The following is a 25,046-nucleotide window of genomic DNA, read 5'->3' as shown; positions in this document are numbered from 1 at the left end:
AGAGCACCTTGCTCCAACTTACGGAACTACCTCCTGTCAGAACAATATGACTAAGAACAGCTTGTTTCTCCTCCAGATAAAGTCAATACAGGTGGTCTCCCCAATTACCATAATAAGTAATTTTTACCACTCAATAAGAAGACAGTATGCTTTTTAAAATATTTGAATAGATGCTTCACCAAAAAAGAAAAAGACAAATAAGGGCATGAATAAATGGTCAACATTAATAGTCATTAGGGAAATACAAATTAAAACCACAATGAGATACCACTATACAGTTACTAGAACGGCTAAAATTAAAGACTGACAAAACCTAGTGTCGGTGAGGATATGGAGTAACTGAAATGCTTATATGTTGCTGGTAGAAATGTAAAATAATAAAGCAACTTTGGAAAACAGTTTGGCAGTTTCTTATAAAGTTAAACAAACATATGGCCAAAAATCCCACTCACAGCACTTTACCTAAGAGAAAACATGTCAACTTAAGAACTTGTACTTGAATACTCAGATCAGCTTTATTAATAATAAACAAAAAATAGAAACAACCCAAATATCTACCAACTAGTGAATATATAAAGAAATTTGATACAGTCTTATAATGGAGTACTACTCAGCAATACAGCAGAATAAACTATGGATACATAAGAACATGGATGAACAGATGAATCACAAAAGAATTATCCTAAACAGGGTAATTCCTAAGCAGTTAACAAATCTCATCAATCCTACCTCAGAAAGCCTTTCCTTTCTGTTCCTTTGCTACTTGGATTAGGCTCTCATTTCATCTCAACGGCACTCTAATAGTCTCCCTGATACCAGTTTATCAGTTCTTTGGCCCATCTAATGTAATGTAGCCAGAGATTTTCTCCTTCCAATAAACGCAAAGTTGCTCCTAACAGACCAACCAACCTGCAGATAAAAAAATCTAAATTCTGCCCAGGCACAGTGGCTCACACCTGTAATCCTGGCACTTTGGGAGACCAATGTGGGCAGATGGCTTGAGCCCAGAAGATCGGGACCAATTTGGGCAACATGGTGAAACCCTGTCCCTACAAAAAATACAAAGATTGGCCAGGTGTGGTGGTGCATGCCTGTAGTCCAGCTTCTTGGGAGGCTAAGGTGGGAGAATCACTTGAACCTGGGAGGCGGAGGTTGCAGTGAGCCAAAATCCTGCAACTGTACTCCAGCCTGGGCGACAGAGCGAGACTCTGTCTCACAGAAAAAAAAAAAAAAAAAAAAAGTTATCTACCTGGAGCACCAGAGAGTAAACAAGAAACAGACAAATAATAAACTGGAGAGAATTTGACCATTAGAAAACGTGAATTCTTTCTATTTCTTGGTTTGTTATTTGTTTGTTTGTTTTTTGAGTGGGTCTTGCTCTGTTGCCCAGGCTGGAGTGCAGTGGCACAATCACAGCTCACTGCAACCTCAAACTCCTGGGCTCAAGCAATCCTCCTATCTCAGCCTTCTGGTAGCTGGAACTACAGGTGTGTGCCACAACACCTGGCTAATTTTTTTCTTTTTTCTTTCGTAGAGACGGGGCCTCACTATGTTGCCTAGGTTGGTCTTGAATTCCTGGCTCAAGTGGTCCTCCTGCCTCAGCCTCCCAAGGTGCTGGGATTAGCAGAGAAACAGAATTGAAATGACGGAACTGAAAAATACACTACTGAAAATATGAAATTTACTGCATGGGCTTAATAGCAAAACGGAAATGATATAGAACAGCAAGTGAACTTGAAGACACATCAATAGAAATTATCTACTATGGGGCCGGCCGCAGTGGCTCATGCCTGTAATCTTAGCACTTTGGGAGGCTGAAGTGGGTGGATCACCTGAGGTCAGGAGTTCAAGACCAGCCTGGCCAACATGGCAAAACCCCGTCTCTACTAAAATACAAAAATTAGACGGGCTTGGTGGCGGGTGCCTGTAATCTCAGCTACTCGAAAGGCTGAAGCAGGAGAATCGCTTGAACAGGGGAGGCGGAGGTTGCAGTGAGCTGGGATCGCACCATTGCACTCCAGCCTGTGCAACGAGAGTGAAACTCCATCTCAAAAAAAAAAAAAAAGAAATTATACAATATGGCCTGGCGCGGTGGCTCACACCTGTAATCCTAGCACTTCTGGGAGGCTGAAGTGGGTGGATCACTTGAGGTCAGGAGTTCGAGACCAGCCTGGACAACATGGTGAAACCCTGTCTCTACTAAAAATACAAAAATTACCCAGGCATGCTGGCACATGTCCATAATCCCAGCTACTTGGGAGGTTGAGGGAGGAGAATTGCTTGAACCTGGGAGGCAGAGGTTGCTGTGAGCCAAGATCGTGCCATTGCACTCCAGCCTGGGTGAAGAAGTGAGACTCTGTCTCAAAACAAAAACAAAAAAAAAGAAAAAAAGAAAAGAAATAAATTATCCAGTACGAGAAATAGAACAAAAAAAACTGGAAAGAAATGAAGAGAGCCTCAGTGAGCTGTCGGACAATATCAAAAGGTCTAACTCACGTGAGAGTGGAGTCCCAGAAAGAAAAAGGGGAATAGGGCAGAAAAAATATTTTAAAATTATGATGTCAGAAAATTTCATAAATTTGGCCAGGTGTGGTGGCTCACACCTGTAATCCCAGCACTTTAGGAGGCCAGCATAGGCAAATCACTTCGGCCCAGGAATTCAAGACCAGCTTGGGCAACATGGCAAACCCCTGTCTCTGCAAAAAATACAAAAATTAGCCGGACATGGTGGTGCACGCCTGTGGTCCTAGCTACTTGGGAGGCTGAGGCAGGAAGATCGCATGAGCCTGGAAGGCAGAGGTTGCAGTGAGCCAAGATCACACCACTGCACTCCAGCCTGGGTGACAGAGTGAGACCCTGTCTCAAATTAAAAGAAAAAAAAAAGAAAGAAAATTTCACAAGTTTGGTGAAGGACGTAACTTTACAGATCAAGAAACTCGGAAAACTCCAAACAGGAAAAATACAAAGAAAACAGCATGTGGGCAAATTAAAGTCAAACTGCTGAAAACTAAAGATAAGTGGAAAATATTGAAATAAACTACAGGAAAAAAAATGACACAATACACAGAAGGAAACAGAATATGAATTGTCACTGACTTCTCATTACAAACAACAGGAACCATAATGATATTATAACACCTTTAACTGGGTAAATGAATTGTGAAATATCAGCATTAAAAAGGAATAAACTATTGATATCTACCACCTCATGGATGAATCTCAAAAATATACTGAGTAAAAGAAGCCAGACACAAATCTTTAGAAAAGATAAGTGTAATCTACAGTGGCAGACACAGCTTAGTGTTTACTTAGGAATGGCAAGAATGATGGAGAGCAGTGACTGAAAATGAATACAGGGAGCATTGTAGAGAAATAGGTATGTGCTATACCGTGGTTGTGTTAGTGTTCACACACATGATTAATATGTCAAAACTCATCAAAATGTATACTTAAAATAAGTATGTTTTTGTATACAAATTATATCTCAAAGAAGTTGATTTTTTTTAAAACTAAGAGATGTCCAGGCACGGTGGCTCACGCCTGTAATCCCAACACTTTGGGAGGCCAAGGCGAGCAGATCACCTGAGGTCAGGAGTTTGAAACCAGCCTGGCCAACATGGTGAAACCCCGTTTCTACTAAAAATACCAAAAATTAGCCAGGCATAGTAGTGGGGGCCTGTAATCCCAGCTACTCAGGAGACGGAGACAGGAGAACTGCTTGAACCTTGGAGGCAGAGGTTGCAGTGAGCCGAGATCGTGCCATTGCACTCCAGCCTGGGCAACAAGAAAGAAACTCTGTCTCAAACAACAACAACAACAACAACAACAACAACAACAACAAAACTAAGAGATAATTCTAAGTTTCTACAATTATGACTCTAAAAAATTTCCAGGTACTTTATCCAAGAAAATTATAAATCTTTCTGAATCCGCTGGTGGATCATGAGGTCAGGAGTTCAAGACCAGCCTGGCCAACATGGGGAAACCACATCTCTAGTAAAAATACAAAAATTAGCCAGGCATGGTGGCGCATGCCTGTAATCCCAGCTACTTTGGCGGGCTGAGGCAGGAGAATTGCTTGAACCCAGGAGGCGGAGGTTCCAGTGAGCCGAGACCGCACCACTGCACTCCAGCCTGGCGACAGAGCGAGACTCCATCTCAAAAACAAAAAATGTTTTTCTCTCCTGTTAATCTGTCTCATGTCAGCTAAATTAATGACCCAGCCAAAGAATTTAGGGAAATCATTTTCCCTCCCCTACAATAACAATCATAAATGTATATGTATCTAATAATATAGTTTCAAAATATAAGAAACAAAAATTGACTGAATAAAAAGGGGAAAAAAAAGTGGCTGGGCGTAGTGGCTCATGCCTGTAATCTCAACACTTTGGGAGGCTGAGGCAAGTGGACTGCTTGAGCCCAGAAGTTCAAGACCAGCCTGAGCCACATACTGAAACTCCGTCTCTATAAAAAACATAAAAATTAGCCAGGCGTGGTAGCACACAACTGTAGTCACAGCTTCTCACAAGGCTGAGGTGGGAGAATTGCGTGAACCCAGGTTGAGGCTGCAGTGAGCCATGATTGTGCCACTACTGCACTACTGCACTTCAACCTGGGTGGCAGAGCAACACCCTGTCTCAAAAACGGAACGGAACGGAATGGAAAGGGCTTTTAACATCTCTCTGGCCTATAGAGCTTTTAACATCCCTCTGGCCTAAGTAACTGATATAACTAAATTTTTTTTTTTTTTTTTTTTTTTTTTGAGACGGAGTCTCGCTCTGTCACCCAGGCTGGAGTGCAGTGGCGCAATCTCGGCTCACTGCAAGCTCCGCCTCCCGGGTTCACGCCATTCTCCTGCCTCAGCCTCCGAGTAGCTGGGACTACAGGCGCGCACCACCACGCCCGGCTAATTTTTTGTATTTTTAGTAGAGACGGGGTTCCACCGTGTTAGCCAGGATTGTCTCGATCTCCTGACCTCGTGATCCGCCCGCCTCGGCCTCCCAAAGTGCTGGGATTACAGGCGTGAGCCACCGCGCCCGGCCATTAAATTTTTTAAATTACACATACACACACACACAACAATGTTCCTCAATAAACACAGACAAAGGGTCAGGCATGGTAGCTTACGCTTGTAATCTCAGCACTTAGGGAGGCCAAGGCAGGAGGATCACTTGTGGCCAGGAGTTCAAGATCAACCTAGACAATATAGCGAGACCCTGCATCTGCAAAAAATTTTTAAAAATTAGCCAGGCATGGTGGCACATGCCTATAGTCCCAGTTACTTGGGAGGTTGAGGTGAGAGGATCACTTGAACCCATGAGTTTGAGGCTCCAGTGAACTATGACCATATCACTGCATCCCAGCCTGGGCAACAGAGCAAGACCCCAACTCAAAAACCAAACAAACTAAAAAAAGAAAAAAAAAGAAAAAACAAAAACAAAAACAGACATAAAGTCCTTAATAAAATATTAGCAAATTGAATTTGGCAACATATAAAAATAGTATGTCTCGTCCATGTTGGGTTTATCTCACAAATGGAAGGTTGGTTTAACATTTGAAAAAATAAATCAATGGGCCAGGTGCTGCAGTGGCTCACACCTGTAATCCCAGCACTTTGGGAGGCTGAGCCAGGCAGACGGCTTGAGGTCAGGAGTTCGAGACCAGCCTGGCCAACATGGCGAAACCTTGTCTCTACTAAAAATACAAAAATTAGCTGGGCATGGTGGCACGCACCAGTAATCCTGGCTACTCGGGAGGCTAAGGCAGGAAAATCGCTTGAACCCAGGAGGCGGAGGTTGCAGTGAGCCAAGACCATGCCACAGCACTCCATCCTGGGTGACACAGGGAGATTCTGTCATGCACACACAAAAATTAATTAAATAAAATAGATCAATGTAATACACTGTATTAACATAATAAACGAGAAAAATCATTTGATAATTTTTTTGAGATGGAGTCTTGCTCTGTTGCCCAAGCTGGAGTGCAGAGGCACGATCTCAGCTCATTGCAACCTCCACCTCCCAGGTTCAAGTGATTCTCCTGCCTCAGCCTCCAGAGTAGCTGGATTTACAGGCGCCTGCCACCATGTCCGGCTAATTCTTGTATTTTGGCCAGGCTGGTCTCGAACTCCTGACCTCAGGTGATCCACCTGCCTCGGCCTCCCAAAGTGCTGGGATTACAGGCGTGAGCCACTGAGCCCAGCCAATAATTTTTAAATATGCAGAAAAAGCATTTGACAAAATGAAGTACCCATTCATTTTAATAAGTCTCAGAGAATTAGAAATAGAATGTAACTTCTTCTATTTGACAAAAGGTATACACAAAAAACCTATAGTCAGCATCAAACTTAATGATAAAATATTAAAGACCTATCCTCTAAGAGCAGGAACAAGGCAAAGATATTCACTCTACCACTTCTATTCAATATTGTACTGGAGGTCCTAGTCAGTGCAATAATATTTATAAGAAATAAAAGGCTTAAGGGTTTGAAAGGAAGATAAAACTGTGTATTCAGAGATACCATGATTGTTTATGTGGAAAATCTTGGCGGGGCAAGGTGGCTCATGCTTGTAATCCCAGCACTTTGGGAGGTCATGGCGGGCAGATCATCTGAGGTCAGGAGTTTGAGACCAGCCTGACCAACATGGAGAAACCCCATCTCTACTAAAAATACAAAATTAGCCGGGTGTGGTGGTGCATGCCTGTAATCCCAGCTACTCGGGAAGCTGAGGCAGGAGAATCACTTGAACCTGGGAGGCAGAGGTTGCAGTGAGCTGATATCGTGCCATTGCAATCCAGCCTGGACAACAAGAGCAAAACTTCGTCTCAAAAAAAAAAAAAAAAGAAAGAAAGAAAATCTTGAAGAATATACAAAACAACTAATACACTGATACAGAAATTTAGCAAAATAGCAGGTACAAGGCCAAAAACAAAAATAAGTTGTACTTAGCAGCAATTGAAAATTTTAAAAAATTCTTAATTTCATTTACAATAGCATCAAAGAACATAAAATATTTAGGAATAAGTTTAAAGAAAAATGTGCAAGATCTGTACACTGAAAACAATAAAATGTTGCTGAGATAAAGACCTAAATAAACAGAAAGATGTATCATATTTATGAATTAGAAGATTTAATATTGTTAAGATGTCAACTTTTCCCAAGTTAATATATGTTCCTACCAGTTGTATCTTTTTTTGTAGAAACTGGCAAACTGATTCTAAAATACACGAGGCCAGGTGCAGTGGCTCACGCCTGTAATCCCAACATTTTGGGAGGTTGAGGCGGGCTGACTGCTTGAGTCTAGGAGTTCAAGACCAGCCTGGACAACATGACGAAACCTTGTCTCTACAAAAAAGACAAAAAATTAGCTGGGTGTGGTAATGAGCATCTGTAGTCCCAGCTACTATGGAGGCTGAGATGAGAGGATTGCTTGAGCCCACGAGGTCAAGGCTGCAGTGAGCCGTGATCATGCCACTGTACTCCAGCCTTGAGACACTGTCTCAGAAAAATAAAAAATACATGAAAATGCTGAAAAGCTAGAATGTGCAAAGGACCTAGAATGTCTTGGAAAAAAGTAGAAGACCTTGTATTATATGATTTCATGACTTATGATAAAGATATAACACAATCACGACAGCATGAATGTTTTATTTATATAAATTATTTAACAAAAAAAAATTTAATAAAGAAACAAAGATCGGCCGGGTGCAGTGGCTCATGCCTGTAATCCCAGCACTTTGGGAGGCCGAGGCGGGCAGATCACCTGAGGTCGGCAGTTCAAGACCAGCCTGACCAACATGGAGAAACCTCATCTCTACTAAAAATACCAAATCAGCCAGGCATGGTGGCGCATGCCTGTAGTCCCAGCCACTCAGGAGGCTAAGACAAGAGAACCGCTTGAACCCGGGAGGCGGAGGTTGCAGTAAGCCGAGATCACACCATTATTGCACTCCAGCCTGGGCAACAAGAGTGAAACTCCGTCTCAAATAAAAAAGAACAAAGGGAAAAAAAAAAAGAAATAGAGACTAAGTCTCACTGTGTTGCCCAGGCTGGTCTCGAACTCTTAGTATCAAGTGATCCTCCTGTCTTGACTTCCCAAAGTGCTGGGATTACAGGCATGAGCCACCATGCCCAGCAGACAGTGTAATGTAGTATATAGACAAGTATATCAACACAATAGAATAGTATTCAGAAATAGACCTACTATTCATACACGTGACTCATATCGTCATTTGGTTTTTGGCAAAAGTGCCAAGCAATCAAATAAGGAAAGGAAAGTCTTTTCAATAAATGGTGCTGGAACAACTGGATATCCACATGGAAAAAATAAACCTCAACCTTTACTTCTCACCATATGCAAAAATTAATTTGAACAGTGTGGTGGTACATGGCTGTAGTTCCAGCTACTTGGGAGGGTGAGACAGAAGGATTGTTTGAGGCCAGGAGTTCAAGGTCACAGTGAGCTATGACTGCCACCTGTGAAAAGCCACTGCACTCCAACCTGGGCATCACAGTGAGACTTCGTCTGTAAAAAAACAAACATACATTCCAATGTTGTGCCTCCCGGGGGAGAAAAAAAAAATCAAGGAATTTGAGATGCATCAGAGACATGAATATAAAAGTTAAAATGATAAAGTGTCCATAACAAAATACAGGAGAACATCTCTGCTACTTCAGGGTGGGCAAAGGTAACTTAGAGAAGACAGAGAAAGCACTACCTATAAAAGAAAAGTTTAATGAATTAGACATTATTTCATCAAAAATGCAATTAAAAAGTGAATAGTCATGTAAGAGGGCAGAAGAAAATTTTTACACAACATATATCTGACAAAGAACTTATATTGAAAATATAAAAAGAACTTCTACTACACAACAATAAAAAGTCAAAAACTCAATCCCCCAAGAAAAGGGATAAAAAAGTTAGATGCTTCCCAAAATAAAATATACAAATGGCCAATAAGCAAATACAAAAAGAGACATCATCATGAGTCATTAGGGATATTAAAACCACAATGATTCAAACCATCTGCAATCTCTAAAAAACAAAACACACACACAATGAAACACTACTATGCAAGCCCTTGAACAGCAAAGATGTGAAGCAACCAGAACTCTCATATACGGTTGACAGAGTGTAAAATGGTATACGCAATTTGGAGGCATATCTGGCCGTTTCTTATAAAACTGTTCATATACCTACCTACAGTCCAGCAGATTCTGCTAGGAATCTACCCAAGAGAAATAAAAGGATATGTTTGAAGTCTTTATGACTTGCACTTGAATGTTCATAGCAGCTTTATTCGTAACAGTCAAAATCTGAAAACCACTACATGATCATCAACAGGAGAATAAACAAACTCCAATACATCAGTAAGAGGAACACTATTCAACAATAAAGCCGGGCGCGGTGGCTCACGCTTACTACCCCAGCACTTTGGGAGGTGGAGGCGGGCAGATGACTTCAGGTCAGGAGTTTGAGACCAGCCTGGGCAACATGGCAAAACCCTGTCTCTACTAAAAATATAAAAATGAGCTGGGCGTGGTGGTACACGTCTGTAATGCCAGCTACTCGAGAGGTTGAGGTGGAAAAATTGCTCAAACCCGGCAGGTGGAAGTTGCAGTGAGTCAAGATCATGTCACTGCGCTCCAGCTTGGATGACAGAGTGAAACTCATTCTCAAAAATAAATAAATAAATAAAATAAACACAGTAAAAACGGACAACATGAATATTAAAAGCATTCTGTTGAATGAAATAATTCTGATACAAAAGAGTACACGGTGTATGATCGATTCCATTTATGTGAAGCTCTGGAACATGCAGAACTAAACTATGGTAAAAAACCACAACAATGGTTGGTCTGGGGAGAGTGGGGGCAGGGACTGACTGGGAAGGCACAAGAGTGAACTTTCAGGTTTAACAGTAATGTATTTTATATATCTTGATGGGGTCTGGTCTGAATTACACAAGTGCATACATTTGTCAAAACTCACTGAATGGTTCCCTTAAGATTTATGTATTTTTCAACCAGTGGACTTGTTAAGTGAAAAAAAAAAAAAGATTTGTGTATTTAACTGCATATAAATTTTATTACCCAAAAATGCAAATAAATATTAAACTCTAATTAATGATGTACATATATATATGTTTAGGGGTGAAGTTACTGATGATTGCAACTTATTCTGATATGCAATGAAAAAAATAAGACCTCAGATTAAAAAAAAAAAAAAAAGAAAGAAAAAATAAGACCTCATGTGGTGTCTCCTCTGAACAAAAAAGAAAAGACGGGGCTGAGCACGGTGGCTCACACCTGTAATCCCAGCACTTTGGAAGGCCAAGTGGGTGCATCACGAGGTCAAGAGATTGAGACCATCCTGGCCAACACAGTGAAACCCCGTTTCTACTAAAAATACAAAAACTAGCCGGGCGTGGTGGTGGGTACCCGTAGTCGCTGCTACTAGGGAGGCTGAGGCAGGAGAATTGCTTGAACTCGGAAGGCGGAGGTTGCAGTAAGCCCTCCAGCCTGGTGACAGAGCAAGACTCTGTCTCAAAAAGAAAAGACGGATTGATGAATAGATAGAGGGATGATAGATGGAAAGGTTGACAAAAACAACTGTAATAGAATATTGATTGTTGAATCCAGGTGGTGAGTGTTAATGTACAATACTTTCAGCTTCTCTCAATGTTTGAAAATTTTCATAACAAAATATTAGGGGAGAAGTAAATCTAGCAATTTAATTCCTTTGCCTAAAAATCCCAGTTGATTACCGAATAGCATCACAACACTCAACAATTGCCAATTGCTATTATTCAGACTTGGTTCTCATTTATATTTCCCTGCAGATTCTAACACTGTTAAGCATCCTCTTCCTTTGGAAAATGTATACTACTATTCTAAACTTCCCTTTCTTTCTCTCATTATTCTTTTTGTCTTTCCTACTTCTTTCTACTCCCAAACTGTAAGTATACCTCAGAGTGTAGTACTAAGCCCTTCTCTATTTTCCCACCAAAAATTCCCTTCCATTGTAACTATCATCTCCATGTAGTCAACTCCCAGTCAAGACAGAGCATCTCTTCTACATTCAAGTCTCTCATTTCCAGAGACCTACTAAGTACTTGAATGTACCATATCATCAAATGTATGACTTCACCCTCAAAACTGACAACAAGAATTCCAACAGTGATGTTATTTTTGACTTCTTCTGCTTTATTTCTCAAAATAATCAGACAACTCTTCCTGAAACCATTTCCTTTCCATTTCGTTTCATTCCACCACTAGTCTGATAATGATTTTTTATTTTACTTTATTTTTTTTGAGACAGGATTTCACTTTGTTGCCCAGGCTGGAGTGCAGTGGCACAGTTATGGCTCATTATAACCTCGACCTCCTGAACTCAAGCAATCCTCCCACCTCTGCCTCCCAAATAGTTGGGACTACAGGCACATGCCAACATGCCCAGCTAATTTCTGTATTTTTTGTAGAGATAGGATTTCCCCATGTTGCCCAGGCTGGTCTCGAACTCCTGCGCTCATGTAATCCTCCTGCTTTGGCCTCCCAAACAGCTGGGATTATAGGCATGTGAGCCACTGCAGCAGGCCATAATGATTCTTATGCTCACTTTATTGCAAGAGTGTACTGCCGGGCGTGGTGGCTCAAGCCTGTAATCCCAGCACTTTGGGAGGCCGAGACGGGCGGATCACGAGGTCAGGAGATCGAGACCATCCTGGCTAACACGGTGAAACCCCGTCTCTATTAAATACAAAAAAACTAGCCGGGCGAGGTGGCGGCGCCTGTAGTCCCAGCTACTCGGGAGGCTGAGGCCGGAGAATGGCGTGAACCCGGGAGGCGGAGCTTGCAGTGAGCCGAGATCCGGCCACTGCACTCCAGCCTGGGTGACAGAGCGAGACTCCGTCTCAAAAAAAAAAAAAAAAAAAAGAGTGTACTAGCTGATGTCCCAGTCTCTGTCTCTCCCCACAATTCATCCTGAATATTTCTAAAAGATCTTTAATTATGTATCTCTTATTTGTGTAACTTTTATTATTTCCCATATCTAGAAGATACTACGATAATACCAAGCAGAAAAAGTGAAATGTGTTACTGGCTGTGGTAGCAAGTCTCCAAATACGAACCCTTCCAATGAACCAAGCCTTCTAGTGATCACATTCCGTGTAGTCCTTTCCAAAACAAATCTGGGTTAGTCTTGTGACTCATATTAACCAACACAATGTCACAGAACTAGCACGGCACTGGTTCAAAATCTAAGCCTTAAGAGAGCCTGGCAGCTTCTGCTTTGGAACTCAGAGCTCTGGGCTACCATGGAAGAAATCTGGCTCGTCTGCTGGAGAGGGAGAAGCCCCGAGACTACATGGCAAGAGTGAGAATGAGAAAGGCATGGCATTCCAACGCTCCAGCTGAGCTCAGCTTTCCAGGAGTTCCCCACAAAGGGCCAGGTATATGAATGAAGCCATCTTGGATGTCCCAGCCCCAGCCACAACCTGACTGGAGCCACATGAATGACTCCAAACGAGGCCAACAGAACCATCCATCTGAGAAGCAATCCACCCAAAGAATTGTGAGAAATAATAAATTACTATTGTTTCAAGATATCAACTTTTACAGTGGTATATTTTTATACAGTGATAGCTAATCAAAACAGTTGCCGTCAACCAGCTAACTATATAATCGTGGAGGCAGTTAAGTAAACAAAAAAGGCCACGAAGAAGTGTTATGATAGTGGTATACACAACATGCTAGGTGAGTGAAGAGGAAGATTAGCTATATTAGTCAGTCAGGGTGTATGAAGGGGAGGGAAGGAGAGTGTCTGGGAAAGCTTTCTAGAGCAGGTGGCACAGGCTGATTTTTAAGTACGTTCAGAATACTGCATATAGTAGTTAGGTATAAACCAGGACAGTTGTGTGGGCAAGTGGTAAGGATATACCTAGAGACATAAATGTGGAAGAGGTAACTGAAGGCCTCTTATACTAAGTAAAGGATTAAAAGTTTACCCTAAATACTATACAGAACTATGAAAAAATTTAAGCAGGGAAATGACATTATCAGATTTGTATCTTGGAATGATTTCAATGGTGGCAGTGATTTAGACAATGAGAAAGCAGGCAGGCAGGAAGCAAAGAAAGTTGAGGAGCTCATCTCAGTACTCTAGGAAAACTAAAGAGAACTGACAGTGACAGAGAGAAAGAATAATTAATATTAAGAATATACAAGAGGCTGGGTATAGTGGCTCATTTCTATAATCCCAGCACTTTGGGAGGCTGAGGTGGGAGGATCCACTTGAGCCCAGGGGTTCAAGACCAGCCTGGGCAACATAGTTGAGACCCTGTCTCTACGAAGAAAAAGAAATTAATTTAAAGAATAAAAACAAGAGACTATATTGAATACTGACAGTGAAATTGTAAAAAGAATAAAAATCAGAGCATCTATAAGACATATTAAAGTGGATGTGATGGAGAGGGCTAAGAGGGGAATTTAGGATGGCCCCAGCATTCAGCTTACATACTAGAGGAAAAAGTGAAGTCATCTATGGAGAAATAGCAGAAGCAAAAAGGAGTGGGATGTACATACAGGTAGAATTTTAGAGTCAGACACAAGGACAGGAAGAAAGGATGAATGCCTCTGATGGTTAGAAAACTGAGGGAAGTTTTCATTGATGATATCTTGTTTCTGAGAAATAAAAGACAAGATCATCTGCTAAGGGTAAGAAGAGAAATGGTGGAGACAGGAAGTTTAGAAAGAGAGATTTAAGTTTGGGATAGACCTCCGAGGAAGAGGAAGCCCTGAGGATCCAGGTGATGCTGTAAGTCATAAATGTATTCTGGCCCCAAGACACACAGTTGTGTGATTTTCTCCAGCAGCACTCAGCAGCCCAAGTGTAAGAATGAAGAGGTGGGCTGGGCGCAGGGGCTCAAGCCTGTAATCTGAGCACTTTGGGAGGCCGAGGCAGGTGGATCACTTGAGGTCCAAAGTTCAAAACCATACTGGCCAACATGATGAAACCCCATCTCTAATAAAAATACAAAAAATTAGCCAGGCATGGTGGTGGGCACCTGTAATCCCAGCTACTCAGGAGGCTGAGGCAGGAGAATCACTTGAGCCCGGGAGGCAGAGGCTGCAGTGAGCTGACATCGCGCCATTGGACTCCAGTCTGGGTGACAGAGCGAGACTCTTGTCTCAAAAAACAAAAAACAAAAAACAAAAAAAAAAAAGAAGAAGGAAGAGGTCAGCTGGCTGACTTGACTAAGGACTGCAGTACTACAGGAAAATAAAATGAAAAGAACAAGGCACCAAGAGAACTGATGGTAATAGTAAGCAAGTAATTCCAGTAATAGACCATAAGTAAAGGCTGGCTATGGAAAGAAATACTTCCAGGGAGTTGACAGACTCGGAGGAAATGGAGTGAGGTCACTGAACAAGAAAGAGATCTTCATATGGTCAAAGTGTAAATTTATTGGGAATAAGACAAAGTCAGAAGAACTGGCCAAGTGCAATGGCTCACACCTGTAATCCCAGCACTTTGGGAGGCCAAGGCGGGCGGACCACCTGAAGTCAGGAATTCAAGACCAATGTGGCCACCATGGTGAAACCCCATCCCTACTAAAAATACAAAAATTAGCCGGGTGTGGTGACAGGCGCCTGTAATCCCACTCAGGAGGCTGCGACAGGAGAATCACTTGAACCTGGGAGGCGGAGACTGCAATGAGACGAGATCATGCCATTGCACTCCACCCTAGGCGACAAGAGTGAAACTCCGTCTCAAAAAAAAAAAGGAGGACTGAAACCTATGGTCAAAATATGGGATGTTGCAACAGCCTAGCTTACTGTTTTCCACCTAAGGAACACTAGATTTGTTGACTGCTATGTAAGCTATTAGGACTTCAAAGCATACCTCTCAAGTAGTTAAATACAACAGCACTTGGTGAAAATTTTCCAAAACATATCCTCTTGCACTTGACAGTTTTATTTTTTGAGATAGGGTCTGGCTCTATCACCCAGGCTGGAGTACAGTGGTGCAATTATAGCTCACTGCAATCTTGAACCCCTAGGATCAATGATCCTCCCGCTTCAGCCTCCCCAGTAGTTGGGACTACAGGCATGTACCACTATGCCCGGCAAATTTCTTTACTTTTAGCAGAGATGAGGTCTCACTATATTGCCCAGGCTGGTCCCGAACACCTGACCTCAAGTGATCCTCCCACCTCGCCTTCCAAAAGTGCTAGGATTACACGTGTGAACTACCTTGCCTGGCCTCAATTTTAATTTAGCATGGACTCTTTTTTTTTTTCTTTGAGATGGAATCTCGCTCTGTCACCCAAGCTGGAGTTCAGCGGCATGATCTCAGCTCACTGCGACCTCCGTCTCCTGGGTTTAAGCAATTCTTATGTCTCAGCCTCCCAAGTAGTTGGGACTACAGGCAGCCACTACCACGCCTGGCTAATTTTTTTTTTAGTACAGATGGGGTTTCGCCACGTTGGCCAGGCTGATCTCCAACTCCTGACCTCAGGTGATCTGCACCCCTCGGCCTCCCAAAGTGCTGGGATAACAGGCATGAGCCACTGCACCCAGCCAACATAGACTCTTACATTACATCCAGAGTAATGCTTCCAATGAACAGTAACTCCCTTAATCTGCTACGTACCTGTCATTCTATCCTACGAATTGATCAGGCAAGTTCAGAGAAGTTTTTTTTAAAAAGAAAAATATTGTTTGATGTTGCAGTTTTTACGTGCCTTGTCCAAAGCTACATCTATGAAAATATAAATCAATTATGTCTTTTAAAACACAAGGTCACCATGAGCCTTACTGCCATTCTCAATGAGTCACTGTTGTCTTGTTGTTGATGTCGTTTTTGTTTTTTTTTTAATTTTTTTTTTATAGAGATAAGGTCTCACTATATTGCCCAGGCTGGTCTCAAACTCCTGGACTCAAGCGATCCTCCCGCCTTGGCCTCCCAAAGTGCTGGGATTACAGGCATAAGCCATTGCACCTGGACACAATAAGTCACTGTTAAAGGTAGGGAGCTTAAAAGAGGTTCTGCACTGGAAAAGCACTAACAGGGAAACCTCACCTTTCTAATGCCAGCAATTACCTGAAGGATAAAAGCTGGGAACTAGAAATTGTCCCTGCAAAAGCAAGACAACTTCCAGGACAAAGCAACCAGGTGTCCAGGAGAAAAAAAATCAAATACATGACTAAACTAAATATTTGATCTTTTACATTTTGGTAAATTCAGTTTGTCTCCTTTAAAAATATAATTAGACCAGGTACAGTGGCTCACACCTGTAATCCTAAAATTTTGGGAGGTAAAGGGCAGGAGTTTGAGATCAGCCTGGCCAACAAACTGAGATCCAGTCTCTACAAAATAGAAAAACTTAGATGGGCAAGGTGGTGCACACCTGTAGTCCCAGCTACTTGGGAGGCTGAGGCAGAAGGATGGCTTGAACTCAGGAGTTCAAGACTTCAGTGAGCCGTGACTGTACCACTACTACACTCCAGCCTGGCCAACAGAGTGAGATCCTGTTTCTAAAAATAAAAAAATTATAATTACATTGAAATACATAGTGACTACCTTCAAATAGTACAAAGCACTTAGCAGATTTCTATTAAGCAAATTCATCTTTATATAATATTAATGTGAAATTCCCTTAATTTCCAATGCAGTGATAGAATAAACACTTATCAAATAATTATCAGATATATGGCACTAAAAGAAACAAAGAATAAAACATTAAAAAAAAAAAAATTTCAGGCCAGGCGAGGTGGCTCATGCCTGTTATCCTAGCACTTTGGGAGGCCAAGGCGGGCAGATCACGAGGTCAGGAGATTGAGACCATCCTGGCTAACACGGTGAAACCCTGTCTCTACTAAAAACACAAAAAATGAGCCGGGTGTGGTGGCAGGCACCTGTAGTCCCAGCTACTTGGGAGTCTGAGGCAGGAGAATTGCTTGAATCCAGGAGATGGAGGCTGCAGTGAGCCGAGATCACACCACTGCATTCCAGCCTGGGTGACAGAGCAAGACTCCGTCTCAAAAAACAAAACAAAACAAAACAAAAATTTCAGATTCAGTTCATAAAGAAATGGCACAAGCAATTCTGCAAAGAAGGCAGAATTTAAGTTAAAACGTATAAGACAGATAAGACATCTTATTAAAGAACCCCATTATTTCCCTAATTTTCCAAGCCAGAAATATGGGAGTGATCCCTAACTCAACCCTGTCTACCCACATTGATCAGTGCTGCCCCTAAATGTCTTATAAATGTGTTCACTTCTCTCATTCCCACTGGCACTACTTTAGTTTCAGCCATAATTATTCTAACCTAGGCTCTGACAAGATAAGTCCCCTTAACTGGTCAAATACACTAATCCAATCCATTTTCCAACTGCCCAAGTAATCTACTTAAAATGCAAATTGTAGGCCAGGCATGATGGCTCACACCCATAATCCTACCACTTTGGGAGGCCAAGGTGGGTGGATCACTTGAGGTCAGGAGTTCAAGACTAGCCTGGCCAACATGGTGAAACCTTGTCTCTACTAAAAACACAAAAACTAGCCAGGCATAGTGGCACAGGCCTGTAGTTACAGCTATTCGGGAGGCTGAGGCAGGAGAATCACTTGAACCCAGGAGATGGAGGTTGCAGTTAGCCAAGATTGTACCACTGCACTCCTGCCTGGGCAACAGAGCAAAACTCTGTCTCAAAAAATAAAAAAGTAAAATAAAATAAAAATAAAACGCAAATTGTATCATTTGATACTCTCCTCCCTTAAAAATCCTTCAATATCTCTATCATGGAGAAACTCAAATTCCTTAACACAGTATAAAAGCCTTTTCTGATCTGGCCTCATTCCCCCACTTCACATCTGGCTTGCTTTTCTCTCTCATTTCAGAGTCCCCGGCCGGCAGTGTCTTTTCCTTCATTTGTTGCCTGGCTAAATCTTCCCTATACCTACCCTGACCCCTGTTACTTTTTCTTTGAAAATTTCAAACCAACAAAAAGTTAATAAAATAATAAAATGAATATCTACCTGTCATCTAGATTTATCAGTTGTTACATTTTTTGCCACATTTATATCATGACACTTAACTCCTAAAACTTCAGCAAGTATCTCTTATGAACAAGAACATCTTTCTACATAATGAAACAATGTCATAATCACATGCAAAATATTTTTTTAATTTCTTAAACTTTTTTCAACATGGGCTTATACACCCAAAATATGTAACACTGACACAATATTACCTAACACGTAGTCCTTATTGAAATTTTCCCAATTATTCCAAAATGTCCTATAATTATAGTTTGTTTGATTCAGGATCAAACCAAGGATCATGCATTTCATTTGGTGGTTATCTTCGGCCCCTTATTTTTCAGGACTCGATTCTGGAATGATATCCCCTGGGAAGCCCTCTATGACTCCCCTACCCAGTCTGGGTTATGTGCCTCTTTCAGATGCTTTCATACCACCACTGTCATGGTATCATTACACTATTTTGCAATCATCTGTTTATCTATCTGTCTCTCATAATAAACAGTAATCTCTTTGAAGACTTTTTACTCTCCAGGCCCTACTGTCTGGCTCATAGTAGATATTCAATAAATGCTGGCTGAACAAATGAATGAAAACACTAGAAACAGGAAATATAATTGTTATGGACTGAACTGTGCCCCTTAAAACTCATATCTTGAAGCCCTAACCCCAGTGTAATTGTATTTGGATAGTGGGCCTTGAAAGAGGCAATTATGGTTAAATGAAGTCATAAAGTGGGAACCTAATCCAATAGGACTGGTGTCCTTATAAGAAGAGAAAGAGACACCAGGAATATGCATGCATAGCGCAAAAGCCATGTGAGACCAGAAGAAGGCAGCTGTCGGCAAGCCAGGAAAAGATTCTCACCAGAAACCAAACCTGCCAGTATCTTTACGTTGGACTTCCAGCCTCCAGAACTGTAAAATATTCTGCTGTTTAAGCCACCTAGTCAATGGTATTCTGTTATGGCAGGCCAAGGTGACTAATATAATGACCAAAATCTATACGTCCTGGTTCCTATGAATGATGGAATGCTAAGCAAAACCTACACCACTGCTAGAACAAAGATGCCTACAAAAGACATTCCCCCTGCTTCCGGAAAACTGAATCCCACACTTAACAGAAAGAATGGCAAAAAACATTATTCTGACACTGTGACATATAAATTTAAAGAAAAAAATGGATCTTCAAGAACACAAACACCAAAATTATTAGTATCAATCACCATCTGTAGCAATTCAATCAAATGGAAAAGATAGTAGAGTTACATAAAGAATGTAAAGAGTAAAAGTGAGTTTGTTGAAGGTAAAAAAATAAAAATTAAAAATTAAAAAAAGGCTGGGCACGGTAGCTCACACCTGTAATCCCAGCACTTTGGGAGGCCAAGGCAAGTGGATCACTTGAAGCCAGAAGTTTCAGACCAGCCTGGTCAACGGAGTGAGATCCTCATCTTTATAAAAAATTTAAAAAATTATCTGGGCATGATGGCACTTGCCTGTAATCCCAGATACTCAGGTGGCTGAGGCAAAAGAATCACTTGAACCCAGGAGGCAGAGATTGCAGTGAGCTGAGATTGTGCCACTGCACTCCAACCTGGGCGACAGAGCAAGACTCTATCTCAAAAAAAAAAAAAAAGAAAAAAGAATGTAAAGAGCACACATCAAAAGGAAATTTTCTGCGGGGCTTAGAATAACATTATAGACTCATCTTCCCAGTTTCTGCACTTTAATATCTGCTGCTAAGTTGCTACATATCTATGGTCATCTTTCTCACACAGACTGTGAAGACAATGGCAGAGACCATGTCATGGGGTGGGAGCAACTGCTTTGATCACTGACAGTGGCTGGGACAGTGTTCTATTCCAGGTACACTCTTCATAATTTCTGGAAAATTATCATTATAGACAACCGACCCACCTTCTAATCATTCGGTATCACTAGATTCTCAACAGAACAACTGATTGGTCTACAAGCCCTCTCTCAAACACAATTCCTCATGTTGAGCTTCACAGTTATTATCTCGGAGACTCAGAAAATGATTCAGCATATGAGCTTGCTAACTCAGCAGTCTGACACATTGGAAAAAGCCAAAATTTTTTTGATAAACAAAAAGCATTTTGGTAGAACTTAAATAAAATCAACAGAGTATTCACAGCTATTCTGATTTTCAAACAGGTCATTTTAAGAAACTTAGAAAATTGGCCGGGCATGGTGGCTCACACCTGTAACCCCAGCACTTTGGGAGGCCGAGGCAGGCAGATCATGAAGTCAGGAGATCGAGACCATCCCGGCTAACGCGGTGAAACCCCATCTCTACTAAAAATACAAAAATATTAGCTGGGCATGATGGGGGGCGCCTGTAGTCCCAGCTACTCAGGAGGCTGAGGCTGGAAAATGACGTAAACCTGGGAGGCGGAGCTTGCAGTGAGCCGAGATCATGCCACTGCACTCCACCTTGGGCAACAGAGCAAGACTCCGTCTCAAAAGAAAAAAAAAAAAGAAACTTAGAAAATTGAGAATTTGACCAAATTCTATGGCCACTTTGCTTTTTCTGCAGTACCTAGAAAAGGACACAAATCCACTAAATAATTCTTTCACAAACAGCTTACAAAGTTACTGTCTGAAATTTACTTCGGATGCTGAATAACATAAATGTAATCATTCAAAGTATGCTCATGGTCTGAACTTGGTTTTGTTTTTTCTTTTTGAGACGGGGTCTCACTCTGTCACCAGGCTGAAGTCCAGTGGCACGATCTTAGCTCACTGCAACCTCCACCTTCCGCCTCCTGGGTTCAAGTGACTCCCCTGCCTCAGCCTACCAAGTAGCTGGGTCTACAGGCATGTGCCGCCACACCCAGCTAATCTTGTATATTTTAGTAGAGATGGGGTTTCACCATGTTGGCCAGGATGGTCTCGATTTCCTGACCTTGTGATCCACCTGCCTCAGCCTCCCCAAGTGCTGGGATAACAGGCCACCGTGCCTGGCCTATGGTCTGAACTTGTAAACATCAGGTTATAAAGTGAAATCAGTGTTAGATTCATATAAAAAATTTTTTTTATTTAAGAGACAAGGTCTTGCTCTGTCACCCAAGCTGGAGTGCAGTGGCGTAATCATAGCTGAGTACAGCCTGGAACTCCTGGGCTCAAGCGATTCTTCCACCTCAGCCTCCCAAGTAGCTAGGACTACAGCCACGTGCCACCACAACCAGCTAATTTTTTTTTTTTTAAATTTCTTTGTAGAGAGGGAGTCTTGCTAGCTTGCTCAGGCTGGTCTCAAACTCCTGGCCTCAAGCAATCCTCCCACCTTGGCGTCCCAAAGCACTGGGATTACAGGTGTGAGCCGCTACGTCCAGACTGTATCAAAATCTTGACCACACTTGGGACTCAACAATTAACTGTTATTATTTCAAAGTATTTAATAAATCTCTGAACTTTTTTCTATGAAGTCTAATGTTTGATACTGAAAAACCTAAAGTCATTGGAGAGTTTTTGCTTGCACACTTATTTTTCAAATAAAAATTAAACCAAAGAGAAAGAAACTACAAATACAAACAGGTCTGGCCCCTCACACATATATACATACATACAGGGTTTTTATTCTTAACATCAGTTACCTTCTGCCCTTCTCACAAAGCTTCTCAATTTCAGCTTTCAGATCCTGCTCCTTCTGCAAAAACTCCTTCTTTTCTTTCTCTATCTTCTTCTTTGTTTCTTCCCGCTTTATTGTCACATCCTGAATAGCCTTTAATATCTCCTGAGTTCCACACAATTACAGTCGCACACAAATAAAAAAGAAAATAAGTTAGTTCTTTTGATGCGAAGGTTATTTTCAACTATCATAAATTCACGTGTTGACTTTAGTGAATTCAAATTGAATTGAAAGAATGTGGTTGAAGAGTAGCTCCAAAAGCCAGTATTCAGACCTAAAGGAGAAAGTTACAGTAATGCAGATCTCAACTCAACAGGAAAAATAATTTCTAGCAATTGCAATCGTTCAAAAACGGAATATACTGCCTCGTGAAGCAGTAAGCCCTCCATTACTGGTGTTCAAATAAAGGCTGAATGAACACCTGTCGAGAATGCTGAGAAAGGTGTTCTCGTACCAGGTGAGGGTCTGTTACATCCAACAAATATTGTTTTGTTTCATTTTGTTATGATTCTACTTTATTAGGAATGGGTTTTGTCTGTTTCACTCTTTAACAACAACAAATATACACATATATACACACACACATATATATGTACACAAACATATACATGTACAAACACACACTTTTTTTTTTTAAATAAGAAGTCAAACAGGCCAGGAACAGTGGCTCATGCCTATAATCCTCGCACTTTGGGAACCCAAGGCAGGAAGATCGGCGTGTCCAGGAGTTCGAGTCCAGCCTAGGCAACACAGAGACCTTGTCTCTAGAAAAAATAAAAAAAAATAGCCAGGTGTGGTGGCACATGCCTGTAGTCCAGATACTCGAGAGGCTGAGGTGGAAGGATAGCTTGAGCCCAGAAAGTCAAGTCAAGGATACAGTGAGCCTTGATTGCACCCACTGTACTACAGGCTGGGCAATAGAACAACACCCAGTCTCAAAAAAAAAGAAAAAAAAAAAGAAAAAGTAAAATAATACAAAGGTGATAAAGAGTCACTCCCCCACTTCATACCACTTCCACCCATAAGAGTGATCAGTGTGTTAACTGCTTTGTATTATGCTTTCACATCTTTCTCTATGCTCACACAAAGACATACTTACGTATGCATTTCTTTGCTTTTTTTTTTAATGAGGTCGTTTTACATACATTACTTTGCATCCTGATTTCTTTTACTTGACATGAATGTATTATGTCAATAAATATCGATCTAATTCAAAAATAGCTGTATAACATACGGATATATCTAATTTATCCAAACATTCTCTATTAAAAGTCTATGAGTGGTCTGGCACAGTGGCTCACGCCTGTAATCCCAGCATTTCGGGAGGCCAAGGTAGGCGGGTCACGAGGTCAGAAGATCAAGACCATCCTGGTTAACACAGTGAAACCCCGTCTCTACTATAAAAAAAAAAAAAAAAAATCAGCCAGGCGTGGTGGCAGGCACCTATAGTCCCAGCTACTCAGGAGGCTGAGGCAGGAGAATAGCATGAATCCAGGAGGTGGAGCTTGCAGTGAGCAGAGATTGTGCCACTGCACTACAGCCTGGGTGACAGAGTGAGACTCCGTCTCAAAAAAAAAAAAAGTCTATGAGTATTAATACTTTTCTTTGAGACAGGGTATCGTTCTGTTACTCAGGCTGGAGTGCAGTGGCACAATCTCGGCTCACTGCAACCTCTGCCTTCTGGGCTTAAGCAATCCTCCCACCTCAGCCTCCCATGTAGCTGGGACCACAGGTATGCACCACCATGCCCGGCTCATTTTTTGTATTTTTGGTAGAGATGGGATTTTGCCATGTTGCCCAGGCTGGTTTGAACTCCTGGACTCAAGTGATCCACCAGCTTCGACCTCTCAAAGTGCTGGGATTACAGGTATGAGCCACCACATCCGGCCTTGCCTTTTTATTTCAATTAACTCAAAAATAAAATTAAAGTTTGAGTTGGGTATGGACGGCTCAAACTTTAATTTTATTTTTGAGTTAACTGAAATAAAAAGGCCTCCTTTGGGAGGCCAAAGCGGGCGGATTTCTTGAGTCTGGAGTTCAAGACCAGCCTGGGCAACATGGCAAAACCCTGTCTCTACCAAAAACATAAAAAATGAGCCAGGCATAGTGGCATGCACCTGCGTTCCCAGCTACTTGGAAGGCTGAGGTGGGAGGATCACTTAAGCCCAGCAGACAGAGGCTGCAGTGAGCCAAGATTATGCTACTGCACTCCAGGCTGAGTGACAGAGTGAAACTGTCTCAAAAATAAATAAATACATAAAGTTTTTAAAAAATTAAAGTTTGATCAGAGACTGCTGCTTAACTCATTGACAATTTCAATATAAGCAAAATACCTGGTGATTCTTCATTTCTTCTTCTCTCCTTTGCTGAAGCTGCTTTAATTGCACTTGGAGCTGATTCTCCACTTGCCTCTGTTTGTCCAGGACCTCCTGGTAACGCTCTTTCAACAGTGTTCTCTCTGTCATCATTTTATCCTATTATGAACAAGACAAGAAAAGTTTATTTCCTAATTCAATCACAAGAAACATTCACCAGTGACTGTCCAAGGCATTGTATAGAGCTCTATGACCGCACTATCCAATAATGAAGCTACTAACCATATGTGGCTATATAAATTTAAATTCATTAACATATGATGAGATTGGCTGGGCATGGTGGTTCACACCTATAACTGCAGCACTTTGGGAGGCTGAGGTAGGCGGATCACTTGCGTTCAGGAATTCGAGACCAGCTTGGGCAACATGGCAAAACCTGGGCTCTTAAAAAAATACAAAAATTAGCTGGGCATGCCGGTACCCGACTGTAGGCCCAGCTACTTGGGAGGCTGAGGTGGGATGATCGCTTGAACCTGGGAGGCAGAGGTTACAGTGAGCTGAGATCACGCCACTGCACTTCAGCCTAGGCGAGAGAGCAAGACTCTCTCAAAAAAGCGTCCAGGAACATGATTCCTTACTGGTTAATAACACTGAAAACTGATGGATCCTCTAAAGATGTCTGGGAACCTGGTATTCAGACTGAACAACTCAGCAAGCTTTCATATAAAGTCTGGATTAGAAGTGAGGCTTCTAGACAAGGCACGGTGGTTCTGGCCTACAATCCCAGCACTTTGAGGGGCCAAGGCAGGAAGACTCCTTGAGGCCAGAAGCTCAAGACCAGCCTGGGCAATGTAGTAGAGCCTGGTCTCTATCAAAAAACAACAACAATAAATAAAAAAATAGAACTGCTTCTGAAAACAGTTTAGCTCTGCCACCCCCATGTCAGTAAATCAAGAAAATCAATGGTTACCTTTCAAAGGGACACTAAAATTTGAAGAGGGCCAACTTAAAACACATTTAGTATGAAGTAGCCCAAATAA

General features: G+C 41.7%; 1 protein-coding gene across 3 annotated transcripts in view; it reads right to left on the bottom strand.

Annotated features, from left to right (window-relative positions):
• Window positions 1–25,046, bottom strand: part of RNF214 (ring finger protein 214) — a 55,401-nt gene that overhangs the window by 17,665 nt on the left and 12,690 nt on the right. For all 3 annotated transcript variants that reach the window (XM_025355327.1, XM_025355328.1, XM_025355329.1), the window contains exons 5-6: window positions 24,025–24,165; window positions 21,657–21,796 (exon numbers count right to left, since the gene is read on the bottom strand). In XM_025355327.1, the coding sequence (XP_025211112.1) occupies window positions 21,657–21,796; window positions 24,025–24,165 (281 nt within the window). The remainder of the gene's footprint in view (window positions 1–21,656; window positions 21,797–24,024; window positions 24,166–25,046) is intronic.

This window comes from Theropithecus gelada, chromosome 14 (genome assembly GCF_003255815.1).
Source record: "Theropithecus gelada isolate Dixy chromosome 14, Tgel_1.0, whole genome shotgun sequence".
Classification (NCBI taxonomy): domain Eukaryota; kingdom Metazoa; phylum Chordata; class Mammalia; order Primates; family Cercopithecidae; genus Theropithecus; species Theropithecus gelada.
This window is presented reverse-complemented; position numbering and strand designations above follow the sequence as displayed.